The following is a 13,570-nucleotide window of genomic DNA, read 5'->3' as shown; positions in this document are numbered from 1 at the left end:
GGTGAAAGAAAAATCCTCAGGCAACAGTTGTGTCTATGTCAAATGGCTTTGAAAAATGTCTGCGGGCTGGGGAAATAGAGGGGGGTGTATCTATGTGCAAGTGGGGGAGGAGAGATAGAGAAAAAATACATAGTGATGTGTTCTTTATCATATAGTTCTTTATTGTCATTGTCAAATGGCAGCATACACACTGAGCAACTCAGGTTTGGTTGGCACGAACACAACTGAGTAAATGATCGATCCGCAAAAGCAGTGCAAGTCTATGTGTATAAAACATTTACAGTACAATGAAATCACACACTGTATTGCAAACATTCATTATCAATAATAGCAGAAAGTAATTTGGTGCCCTTGCATGACCATTGGTTGTGCTGGTGGGAATGGAGATCTGGGGAGGGAGAGGGCCCAGTGGGTTGACAGTGGGGTTGAGGGGTGGGGGAGAAGCTGGCGGTCATTCTAGACTCTGGGCCCAGGTGATTGGCCTGATGGTGAGGGGGTTGAGGGAGACAGACTTGGCCACAGAGCGGGACCTCTTCCTGGAACACACTGGAGAGCAGGATGAGCTTCTGTGGTTACACAGGCTGAGGCGGCAGTTCAGGAAGACGTAACGGTAGCCCCCAGACAGCAGAGCAGAGAATCGAGCCTGGAGGGATGAGGCGCTTTCCTCGATTGTCACGTGGGTACAATTGCTTGGACAGCAGTCCTGAATTATGTAGTATCGAAGGAGGTTGTCAGTGCTGGGGGATTCCGTGGTGAAGCAGTCGTCCACGAAAAGCTCCGGGTCTGACTCGTCTACGGACACGCCCACATGCAGGGTGGAACCCACAAGCAGAGTGACTGCCTGACCAGCTGGGTAAGGCTCTGTGTAGTTGGAGTTACGATACAGAAACATGGAGGCTCTGGCCTTGGCACCGACTGCGACAACTGCATTGTCAGTTGGTAGATGGGGTCTGATGGGCACATCCAGGCTGCTCTCTATCTCCAGAGGATAGATACAGGAGAAAGGAAAGCTAAGAGGAGAATCATTTTGTGCATCTACTGGATGAACAAATATGCTGTTGGAGTAGACAGCCTGAGTGCCATTTGTCTTCACTGTGTTTCCACAGTGTCCCTCCCTGCGCTCCACCTGGTACCACACCATGCCATTACGATCCTCGTGGGCGGAGCAGCGCCGGTCAGCCAGATGAGCAGTGGTAGCGTTTATACCAGCAGCCTCCAGATGAGCTCTGCTGAGACCCACCTGTAGGAGGCTCCGCCCACATACCAGCTCTGGAGCTTTCCTCTCACATCTCCAGTTGATCTTATCCTCACTCACACAAGTCTGATCACTTCCACAGGTAGCACATACCATAGTGTTGACGTCTGCACAATAGGCAAAGGTGCAATACGTTGGACTGACAAACTTGTAGACATAGTAGTTTCTATAGCAGGCTTTGACATGGATTGGGGTTTGTTTATATTGGCAGCAGCTATCATAGCTCCCACAGACAACCCGCTGAACCACTCCGTCCGACAGCTGGGGGTGGGGATCTGTGAGCCACATCGGGCTGTTGGTACCACACCTCTCTGGCATCTGAACACTGGTGTCCCCCAGGAACATGCGATACCAGCCCCGAAAGTTGATATCCTTGTCGCAGTTCCCTATACCCCTGTAGGTCGTGGCACGCCAGGCGTCATTCAGTACAGAGTAGTGCTGGTAGTGGTCTGCACAACGAGATGTTCCACCAATACTGATACAGTCCTGTCCCACTGGACACTATGTGTCCCCACACATAAACTGGACAGAGTGGGGGTCCACGTTTGGGCTGGTGTGCTGGACTGAGCGGTGGTTATCGTCAGAAAGCACCAGGCAGTTGAAGGACCCAGGGGTGTTCTCACAGACCTGAGGGGCGCAGGGCTGGTCAGGAAAGGAACACTCGTCAACGTCCACACAACCCAGTATCGAAGACCAGCGGTAACCTTGACGACAGCAGGAGCCGCTTTCGCAGATCTTGGGGTCATAGCAGGTGATGCCATTGCCGACAAAGCCGTCTTAACAGGTGCAGGTGAAAGGTGCAGGTGAAAGAGTAGCAGAGCCCCTGATGTCATCACTAAGAGTCCCATCATTTAGATCAAAACAGCCTACACACCATTCACAGGAAGTATGTGCTGGCTTCTACCTGTGAACTTGAGAATTTATATTTTTCCAGAGACATCATGTGACTATCGGTAAAATACTTTTATGTTTTATGTGATTACGTGCATGGAGTTACTTATTAATCACTATGAAAACTGATAACTCAAGTATAAATGAATAACTCTTCATCTGAAAAATATGGCTCCGCTTAATCTGCGTAATTCTTGTCCCATGTAAAATACAACTTTGGAGATTGTAAAGTTGTTGAACCGATAAGCTTTGACTTCATTTACAATTGTACATCTGACACATTTAGGATTTGATTGGGTTATTTTCCCATAATAGTCCCCCTAGTCATGCAAAGTAAACTTCCTTAGTGAAAAGTAAACTTCCCTAGTGAAAAGTAAACTTTCCAAGTGAAAAGTAAACTTCCCTAGTGAAAAGTAAACTTCCCTAGTGAAAAGTAAACTTCCCTAGTGAAAAGTAAACTTCCCTAGTGAAAAGTTAACTTCCCTATTGCATAATTGTCCCTATTGCAACAGCACACGTAAAAACAATAACAGAAACGGCACAAACAAAAGAACAACATGAATGACCTTCACTTGGAATCGGATTGAGTCGTGATGCTTTGTGGTTTTAAATATAATTTGTTTGGCATATTGGAAGTTGTCTTTCTGTTGCACTATGCGGCTACAAGTTGAAAGCCACAGAATATTAAACGTAACATTTATAATTAACGAAGTAAAGAGTCAGAATATTCTGAGTGAGAATCCGTATCAAACCCACCAAACAGATCAGTATGTAAATAGACAATGTTCTAATAGCTAGTTTTATTGCTGTTCTGATGTCCTTGGGGAAATATAATGGCCTCCAGAACCTGCAAAAAAAATCCTTGAAATCCATCATGTTAGATGTTGCTTCTTGGATGTTAATCTGACTTTAAGTATCTATTTACGCACAACAAAAGCAGAGCTGGCTATCACTTTGGTTTTTGTATCACATTTCCACAACGCATGTAAAGAAAAGATTATGACCCCATTATCTAGGCCATCCAAGCATTGGAATAGCTTGATTTGTTTTATTTCTTCACTAAGACCTCTGTTCAAAATATATTTCCAAATGAGGAGTGAGCTCATATTAAAAGGGAAACTTCAACTTAATCTCCAGCATCACAGCAGGCAGCAGGTGGCAGGGCAGCCTAGTGGTTAGAGAGTTGGACTAGTAACCGGAAGGTTGCAAGTTCAAACCCCCGGGCTGACAAGGTACACATCTGTGGTTCTGCCCCTGAACAGGTAGTTAACCCAGGCCGTCATTGAAAATAAGAATTTGTCCTTAACTGACTTGCCTAGTTAAATAAAGGAGAAATAAATCACATCAACATATGTGAAAATTGCACATTTCTATGTTTTGTTGAAAAGAAGATAGAGGAAGTTAAGTGTTAATGTCATCATCAACCAATTAGTAGGCAATGGCTGCTCATAATTGGTTAAAATCACACAATGCACACCGATATTGTCATTCCTCTATCTTTTTTTACTACAAAACATAGAAACGCACCATTTTCACACATGTTGATGTTTAAAGCCACTCACAAGATTAACATTCTCATTTCAAAGGAGGCCAGACATTGTGGTTGTGCTTTGTCTGCCTAGCCTGTTCTTCGTCGGCCTGTAGTATTTATTACCATTGGCTCGGAAGGTTTTATCAGCGTTCATTCAGTGCAGCACTTGCACACATGACAGTTCATTTTCTGCATGATGTCACAAAAGTCGATACCATCTTGTAAAGACAAATACCAGATAACGCTGGCTAACTGATGCAATTTGGGGGAAGACCCTTAATCATGGGGTCATAGCAGGTGGTGCCTTCATGAACCATAAACCACTTCAAATCTCATACAAAAAGACAGGGTGTCTATCTAATTAGCTGGACTGGAGAAATGTTTTGCTGGCTTGCCCTTTATTTGAGTATGTGTATTGCTATAGTGAACTCAATTACTTGAGCATATTGTATAATAGTTAAGTGCTACACCTGTACAATGTTGTGCATTGTTTGTGATACATGTTGTATTTTTGTTAACTCCTGGATGCACTTTTTTTTCTAAACTGAAATGAACATCCCTTTGAATAAGAGTTGTTATAAAGTAAGCAAGGCAAGGGAGGTAGGTAAACCTGCCACAAAGCAGCCAACAACTGCCCAGCAAGGCAAGGGAGGTAGGTAGGTAAACCTGCCACAAAGCAGCCAACAACTGCCCAACAAGGCAAGGGAGGTAGGTAGGTAAACCTGCCAAAAAGCAGCCAACAACTGCCCAGCAAGGCAAGGGAGGTAGGTAGGTAAACCTGCCACAAAGCAGCCAACAACTGCCCAGCAAGGCAAGGGAGAAGTGGTACGACACAAAGCAGCCAACAACTGCCCAGCAGGTAACTGAGACGTGGTACAACACAAAGCAGCCATCCCTGCCCAGCAGGGAACTGAGAAGTGGTACAACACAAAGCAGCCATCCCTGCCCAGCAGGGAACTGAGAAGTGGTACAACACAAAGCAGCCATCCCCTGCCCAGCAGGGAACTGAGAAGTGGTACAACACATAGCAGCCATCCCTGCCCAGCAGGGAACTGAGAAGTGGTACAACACAAAGCAGCCATCCCTGCCCAGCAGGGAACTGAGAAGTGGTACAACACAAAGCAGCCATCCCCTGCCCAGCAGGGAACTGAGAAGTGGTACAACACAAAGCAGCCATCCCTGCCCAGCAGGGAACTGAGAAGTGGTACAACACAAAGCAGCCACCCCTGCCCAGCAGGGAACTGAGAAGTGGTACAACACAAAGCAGCCATCCCTGTCCAGCAGGGAACTGAGAAGTGGTACGACACAAAGCAGCCAACAACTGCCCAGCAGGTAACTGAGACGTGGTACAACACAAAGCAGCCATCCCTGCCCAGCAGGGAACTGAGAAGTGGTACAACACAAAGCAGCCATCCCTGCCCAGCAGGGAACTGAGAAGTGGTACAACACAAAGCAGCCATCCCCTGCCCAGCAGGGAACTGAGAAGTGGTACAACACATAGCAGCCATCCCTGCCCAGCAGGGAACTGAGAAGTGGTACAACACAAAGCAGCCACCCCTGCCCAGCAGGGAACTGAGAAGTGGTACAACACAAAGCAGCCATCCCTGTCCAGCAGGGAACTGAGAAGTGGTACAACACAAAGCAGCCATCCCTGCCCAGCAGGGAACTGAGAAGTGGTACAACACAAAGCAGCCATCCCCTGCCCAGCAGGGAACTGAGAAGTGGTACAACACAAAGCAGCCATCCCTGCCCAGCAGGGAACTGAGAAGTGGTACAACACAAAGCAGCCACCCCTGCCCAGCAGGGAACTGAGAAGTGGTACAACACAAAGCAGCCATCCCTGTCCAGCAGGGAACTGAGAAGTGGTACAACACAAAGCAGCCATCCCTGCCCAGCAGGGAACTAAGAAGTGGTACAACACAAAGCAGCCATCCCTGCCCAGCAGGGAACTGAGAAGTGGTACAACACAAAGCAGCCATCCCTGCCCAGCAGGGAACTGAGAAGTGGTACAACACAAAGCAGCCATCCCTGCCCAGCAGGGAACTGAGAAGTGGTACAACACAAAGCAGCCATCCCCTGCCCAGCAGGGAACTGAGAAGTGGTACAACACAAAGCAGCCATCCCTGCCCAGCAGGGAACTGAGAAGTGGTACAACACAAAGCAGCCATCCCTGCCCAGCAGGTAACTGAGAAGTGGTACAACACAAAGCAGCAATCCCCTGCCAAGCAGGGAACTGAGAAGTGGTACAACACAAAGCAGCCATCCCCTGCCCAGTACGGAACTGAGAAGTGGTACAACACAAAGCAGCCACCCCCTGCCCAGCAGGGAACTGAGAAGTGGTACAACACAAAGCAGCCACCCCTGCCCAGCAGGGAACTGAGAAGTGGTACAACACAAAGCAGCCACCCCCTGCCCAGTACGGAACTGAGAAGTGGTACAACACAAAGCAGCCATCCCCTGCCCAGCAGGGAACTGAGAAGTGGTACAACACAAAGCAGCCAACCCCTGCCCAGCAGGGAACTGAGAAGTGGTACAACACAAAGCAGCCATCCCTGCCCAGCAGGGAACTGAGAAGTGGTACAACACAAAGCAGCCATCCCCTGCCCAGCAGGGAACTGAGAAGTGGTACAACACAAAGCAGCCATCCCTGCCCAGCAGGGAACTGAGAAGTGGTACAACACAAAGCAGCCATCCCTGCCCAGCAGGGAACTGAGAAGTGGTACAACACAAAGCAGCCATCCCCTGCCCAGCAGGGAACTGAGAAGTGGTACAACACAAAGCAGCCATCCCTGCCCAGCAGGGAACTGAGAAGTGGTACAACACAAAGCAGCCATCCCCTGCCCAGCAGGGAACTGAGAAGTGGTACAACACAAAGCAGCCATCGCCTGCCCAGCAGGGAACTGAGAAGTGGTACAACACAAAGCAGCCATCCCTGCCCAGCAGGGAACTGAGAAGTGGTACAACACAAAGCAGCCATCCCCTGCCCAGCAGGGAACTGAGAAGTGGTACAACACAAAGCAGCCATCCCTGCCCAGCAGGGAACTGAGAAGTGGTACAACACAAAGCAGCCATCCCCTGCCCAGCAGGGAACTGAGAAGTGGTACAACACAAAGCAGCCATCCCTGCCCAGCAGGGAACTGAGAAGTGGTACAACACAAAGCAGCCATCCCTGCCCAGCAGGTAACTGAGAAGTGGTACAACACAAAGCAGCCATCCCCTGCCAAGCAGGGAACTGAGAAGTGGTACAACACAAAGCAGCCATCCCCTGCCCAGTACGGAACTGAGAAGTGGTACAACACAAAGCAGCCACCCCTGCCCAGCAGGGAACTGAGAAGTGGTACAACACAAAGCAGCCACCCCTGCCCAGCAGGTAACTGAGAAGTGGTACAACACAAAGCAGCCATCCCCTGCCAAGCAGGGAACTGAGAAGTGGTACAACACAAAGCAGCCATCCCTGCCCAGCAGGGAACTGAGAAGTGGTACAACACAAAGCAGCCATCCCCTGCCCAGCAGGGAACTGAGAAGTGGTACAAAACAAAGCAGCCAACAACTGCCCAGCAGGGAACTGAGAAGTGGTACAACACAAAGCAGCCATCCCCTGCCCAGCAGGGAACTGAGAAGTGGTACAACACAAAGCAGCCATCCCCTGCCCAGCAGGGAACTGAGAAGTGGTACAACACAAAGCAGCCATCCCCTGCCCAGCAGGGAACTGAGAAGTGGTACAACACAAAGCAGCCATCCCCTGCCCAGCAGGGAACTGAGAAGTGGTACAACACAAAGCAGCCACCCCCTGCCCAGCAGGGAACTGAGAAGTGGTACAACACAAAGCAGCCATCCCCTGCCCAGCAGGTAACTGAGAATTGGTACAACACAAAGCATCCATCCCCTGCCCAGCAGGGAACTGAGAAGTGGTACAACACAAAGCAGCCATCCCCTGCCCAGCAGGGAACTGAGAATTGGTACAACACAAAGCAGCCATCCCTGCCCAGCAGGGAACTGAGAAGTGGTACAACACAAAGCAGCCATCCCCTGCCCAGCAGGGAACTGAGAAGTGGTACAACACAAAGCAGCCACCCCTGCCCAGCAGGGAACTGAGAAGTGGTACAACACAAAGCAGCCATCCCTGCCCAGCAGGGAACTGAGAAGTGGTACAACACAAAGCAGCCATCCCCTGCCCAGCAGGGAACTGAGAAGTGGTACAACACAAAGCAGCCATCCCTGCCCAGCAGGGAACTGAGAAGTGGTACAACACAAAGCAGCCATCCCCTGCCCAGCAGGGAACTGAGAAGTGGTACAACACAAAGCAGCCATCCCCTGCCCAGCAGGGAACTGAGAAGTGGTACAACACAAAGCAGCCATCCCCTGCCCAGCAGGGAACTGAGAAGTGGTACAACACAAAGCAGCCACCCCTGCTCAGCAGGGAACTGAGACGTGGAAGCAATACAAAAGACAACCATTAGTTTGAGAGTATTGTATTGTTTGTTTTTTTGGCAATGCCACTGTCAGCCAGAGAAATATGCTGTGAAAGATTATCACCACATCAAGCAAGATACTTGGAGTCAAACAGACAGGCCTGGATGAGATCTTTAAGTCCAGGGGCCTCCGAAAGGCTCACAAAATAATTTTAGACCCAAGCCACACCCTGTATCCAGACTTTGAACTACTCCCCTCTGGGCGCAGGTATAGGGCACCCCTCGGCAGGAAAAACGGAACTAGACAATCATTTGTGCCAGGTGTGATATCTCTCCTAAATAGCTCGGACTAGTGTTCCTATCGACCCAGTAAGGCCAGCAGGCTAGTCTCTTTTTATTGGCATGTAACTGTTATGAAAGTTGTATTGTCAAATTGTTTTGTATTTAAATGCCACTTTAAACGTGTACATGACACGGTAACAAAATTTCCCCATGGCAAAAACAACATGCAAAAATCTTCCTAATAAGGTCAATGCTTTAAGCTTGAATATTTTAGTGGGTCGCAAAAGTTTTCTTCCCTTGTGTTAAGTGAGCTAAGCACAGATTGAAAGCTTGAGTGAGTCAGGTTTTATTTTTACCTGACTTTGTCTGTTAAGATTCTGAGATAACTGTGTGGTGTCCATATTAGGACATCCTTGGTCTCGGACACTGTCGTACATACAACATGTTGGCAGGGAAGATACAAGGTCATAATGATGTGGATTTACCACAATACAGGTCTGATTCAATCAATGTGTTTAACGTATACACGATACACTGTCCGCAACATGTTTGGTCATCTTATATTACGGAGATGTAATGACGTATTAACCTATAGGTTCACTCATTTATCATTTATCATTTATCAGGACTAATTAGGGCTCTGAATTCAATTGTTCATTTGTGAAAATGTATTATGTGCCTAAAACATGCATGTTCCTCATTAAGCTCTTACAGAATGTAAAGTAAACAACACCATTAATTACTCTGAAGGCAAGGACATGGTAGTAAAAGTAACATGGTACTAAACACATACTGTATGCAGATATTAAACCGCAATGATACACGGTCAATTTACAGTGAATCCCCGACACAGGACAATTCCAGTTTTAGCGCTATTCATTTTTTAGCGAAGTTAACTTTCCGGGACCCCCTGCACTGACTGAATGCCTGATGTACTGTTAATAGCCAGCACCATATTGCCGCTTAGCCTATCACTGGTGATATCAACTATGAACACTGAAAGGTCCTTTCTTCCTCAGAGAGATAAGCATTACAGCATGAGATGAGAATGAATGTCTCCATTCTGGGAGTGTTAAATCACCCAAAAGTGGCTATTAATGTGGGCAACTCTTGGTGATATGATATACTGTATAACGAAGTCCATTATAAGAATTAAGCTGTAGCTTCCACGTCTCAACATGGACCCTCAGATAAAGTTGGCCATCAGAATAGGACAACGAAGGAACACAGAGAGACGTTGTCACAATAGACTAGCATGGCTTTTTACTTTGCAAATGGCTGTTTTATATCTCTGTCTGAAAGAGGGAAAGAGAATACTGGGAGGGCAATTTAGATGTGAAACTTGTTTTTTTGGTTCAGAAATTAAGCTGTAATATGTGACGGCTTTGCATTGGTTAAAGATTAATATGACGAAAAGAGGGAACATGTTCTGATCTCTATGGATATTCTGGTCTCTCTGGTCTCCTCGCCCCCACATGTTTTTTGATCTCTTATTTCTTCCAGATGAACATCTCTGTCTGCATAACGACAACAGCGTTGGGGAAAGCTGTCACAAAAATTCTCTCCAGAAGCAATTGTTGAATAAAAAAGTTGAATTATTATATATTGTAATTGGCCTGAGGCCCCACCGAGACCTCTCCATAACCTAAAGAAGAATACATGCTAAATAATTCTCATGGCATGTTTTTGCATAAACTAGTCCTTAGGCTGCCCTGTGCCTCGTAGATACAGTCCAGACTTCTTCTAAATCGTTCTTGTTAAATCAGTTAGCAAACACTTCATCTATACCCCCGGGATGCTTTAGTCCATTCACAGAAGAAGCAGGTGGCTATTGCTATTCGGGGGTTTATATGCTTTTGGAAGAGTTCGTTAAAAAACTCTTCCTTATCTCTGAAGGGTTCCTATCGTTTTAAATATGCCTTATTGTTGAGAGAAATATCAATTTAGCAGTACAACACACTCCACCACACAGTCTCTTTCTTCTCCCTCATTCTCGCCCCCTCCTATATGCGGAGTGTGATCACCATAATCATAAGTGACTAGTTTGATTTTCTGAGGAATATACTTTTTGTTTTCTCTAGATATTCTGGCAATACTGTCCATGCAAATTAATAACTCCCAAAACATTCCACATCGTCATCAAACACAAATGCATGCATGCTCACACACACATAAACACACACAATTCTATAAACACTATACAGACAGAAATATCCAGAAGAAGTGCATGGGTAGTTAAAAAGCTATAACCTAGGGAAAGAAGCTCTGGTTAACTGGTATGTGTATACAGTAGCATTAGTCCTACTGTGACAGTTACTTCCTTATTACATCACAGTGAACAATGCCCATGTTGGATTTATGTGTACAGTATGAGTATAATGTTCCATTGCACTCATTATTGCTTCTCATCACTGTTCTAGCCTGCAATCATCCCACCATGCAATCTAAGACCGTTATCTGCAGCATGAGGGATGGAGGATAAGTTATTACCATGCTTAGGAACTAAAATGGACATCTTGCAGCCTCGCAACATGAACAATATTTACAGTTGAAGTTGGAAATTTACACACACTTTAGCCAAATACATTTAAACTCAGTTTTTCACAATTCCTGACATTTAATCCTAGTAAAAATTCCCTGTCTTAGGTCAGTTGGGATCACCACTTTATTTTAAGAATGTGAAATGTTAGAATAATAGTAGAGAAAAGGATTTATTTCAGCTTTTATTTCTTTCATCACATTCCCAGTGGGTCAGAAGTTTACATACACTCAATTAGTATTTGGTAGCATTGCCTTTAAATTGTTTAACTTGGGTCAAACATTTCGTGTGGCCTTCCACAAGCTTCCCACAATAAGTTGGGTGAATTTTGGCCCATTCTCCTTGACAGAGCTGGTGTAACTGAATCACGTTTGTCGGCCTCCTTGCTCGCACACGCCTTTTCAGTTCTGCCCACAAATTTTCTATAAAATTGGCTTTGTGATGACCACTCCAATACCTTGACTTTGTTGTTCTTAAGCCATTTTGCCACAACTTTGGAAGTATGCTTGGTATCATTGTTCATTTGGAAGACCCATTTGCGACCAAACTTTAACTTCCTGACTGATGTGTCCTTCCTCATTCCGTCCAGTGCACCAGTCCCTCCTACAGCAAAGCACCCCCACAACATGATGCTTCGGCTTGCAAGCCTCCCCCTTTTCCCTCCAAACATAACGACGGTCATTATGGCCAAACAGTTCAATTTTGTTTCATCAGACCAGAGGACATTTCTCCAAAAAGTACGATCTTTGTCCCCATGTGCAGTCGCAAACCGTAGTCTGGATTTTTTATGGCCGATTCCTTGCTGAGAGGCCTTTCAGGTTATGTCGATTGGGGACTCATTTACTGAGGATATAAATACATTTGTACCTATTTCCTCCAGCATCTTCACAAGGTCCTTTGCTGTTGTTCTGGGATTGATTTGCACTTTTCACATCAAAGTACGTTCATCTCTAGGAGACAGAACGCGTCTCCTTCCTGAGCAGTATGACGGCTGCGTGGTCCCATGGTGTTTATACTTACATACTATTGTTTGTACAGATGAACGTGGGACCTTCAGGCATTTGGAAATTGCTCCCAAGGATGAACAGTCAACTTATTGTACGTAAACTTCTTACCCACTGTAAACAATTGTTGGAAAAATTACTTGTCATGCACAAAATAGATGTCCTAACCGACATGCCAAACTATAGTAAGTTAACAAGATATTTGTGGACTTGTTGAAAAACGAGTTTTAATGACTCCAACCTAAGTGTATGTAAACTTCCGACTTCAACTGTAGATGCAGTCTATCAATTCTAATTTGGCCATTTCATCCTTGAAATAAAGTAATACATTGCTGCCATCTGCTGCTTTTGGTAGAGCAAAGCATCACATTTAATTTCCCATTTCTAATTGCCATTGTGGAACTAAGGAACATTTGATTTGTAATTCTACATTAGATGCTATGTTACTGGTTCTCAAAGGGATAGAGCGAGATTTTGGCAATCAAGCCCTTTTTCTATTTTCCAAGAGTCAGATGAACTCATGGTTACCATTGGTAAGTCTCTGCATGCAGTTTGAAGGAAGTTTCTCATTAGCGTTAACATAATTGCTAAGTAACTGGAAGTCTATGGGAACAGTCATTGCACTGATGCTAGTTAGCAATGGCTTGTGAAGCTACCTTCAACTTCCTTCAAGCTGAACGCAGAGACATACATTTTCATCTGAATATGGGGAAGTAAAAAAGGGATTAATGGCCGAAATCTCACACTATCCCTTCAAGACAGGGACTGTTCAAATAAAAAAAATGTTATACATAGTAAATGTGTTACAAATATAAATTAATCTGTAAAAGGTGACTCTAGGTTGACATTTGGATTAGATGGTGTCTCTTTGACTGTTAATGTACAGTCAAAAAGACCCCTTTGAGGGTGAGATCAATGCTTGGGTCTGTCATTTTGACATAAACATGAGAGGTAATGCCTCTGTGAGCTCTGACATAATGCATTGGCAACGTTGTAGAAATGATTTCCTCCTTCCATACTCAATCTCCACGCTTTATGTCTGAGTCCACAAAGAACAGCTTAAAGGCCTGGCAAAAGGGGCACAACCAGACCATTACCCAACCAATCCATGCAATCAATCAACCTTGACCTAATTGTTCCTTTATATAGCTTTACTCTACAAATTATACATATGTAGGATCTTCATTTGAGCCAGTTTTGCTACAACAGGAAAATAATCCTGCAGCAACAGGAAATGTGAATTATTATGTGGATTATAATTAATGGATATTTTTTGTAGGGGTTGATACATATTTTTGTTAGGGCAAATCAAGTCTGACATTTTTAAAGTGAAAATGACAAACTTTAGGAGCCTTTTAAACATCGCATATGCGCTACAAGTTTGCATTTCCTGCCGTGCAGGAAAATTCTCAGCAACAAAGGTGATCAAATTAAGATCCTACATCTGTAGCGTCTAATTACAGTCAAAACAGGGTGAATTATTAATAGACATACATTAATCTCCCACTTAATCACACACCAAATGTTCAAACAGACTCCCCTGGACAGATACAGACCTTCGCCACTGAGTTTGAGCCCCTTATTGATGACTTCCTTTCTGCTATCCTCTCCAGCGTACACTGGGGAAAAACGTTGAATGGAGCAAGGACTTCAATC

At 45.4% G+C, this 13,570-nt stretch overlaps 1 protein-coding gene across 1 annotated transcript; it reads right to left on the bottom strand.

Moving 5' to 3' along the window:
- Window positions 1-451: 451 nt before the first annotated feature.
- LOC118384037 (uromodulin-like) lies at window positions 452-2,428 on the bottom strand. Its single transcript, XM_052518252.1, has 3 exons — window positions 2,410-2,428; window positions 1,771-2,031; window positions 452-1,704 (listed from the first exon to the last, which is right to left on the bottom strand). The coding sequence occupies exons 1-3, from the start codon at window positions 2,426-2,428 to the stop codon at window positions 452-454; spliced, it is 1,533 nt and encodes a 510-aa protein (XP_052374212.1).
- Between the last annotated feature and the right edge of the window lie 11,142 nt (window positions 2,429-13,570).

The sequence above is a fragment of the Oncorhynchus keta genome, chromosome 4 (assembly GCF_023373465.1).
Source record: "Oncorhynchus keta strain PuntledgeMale-10-30-2019 chromosome 4, Oket_V2, whole genome shotgun sequence".
In the NCBI taxonomy this organism is placed as follows: Eukaryota; Metazoa; Chordata; class Actinopteri; order Salmoniformes; family Salmonidae; genus Oncorhynchus; species Oncorhynchus keta.
The sequence above is the reverse complement of the archived record's forward strand: the minus strand, read 5'-3'. Positions and strand labels throughout refer to the sequence as shown.

What these genes read in the sequence shown, in the direction of transcription:
- LOC118384037 (XM_052518252.1), bottom strand. An exon ending in CCACTCTGTCCAGTTTATGT is followed by an intron (nt 1,705 to 1,770) that starts GTGGGGACACAT and finishes CTCGTTGTGCAG; the next exon opens with ACCACTACCAGCACTACTCT.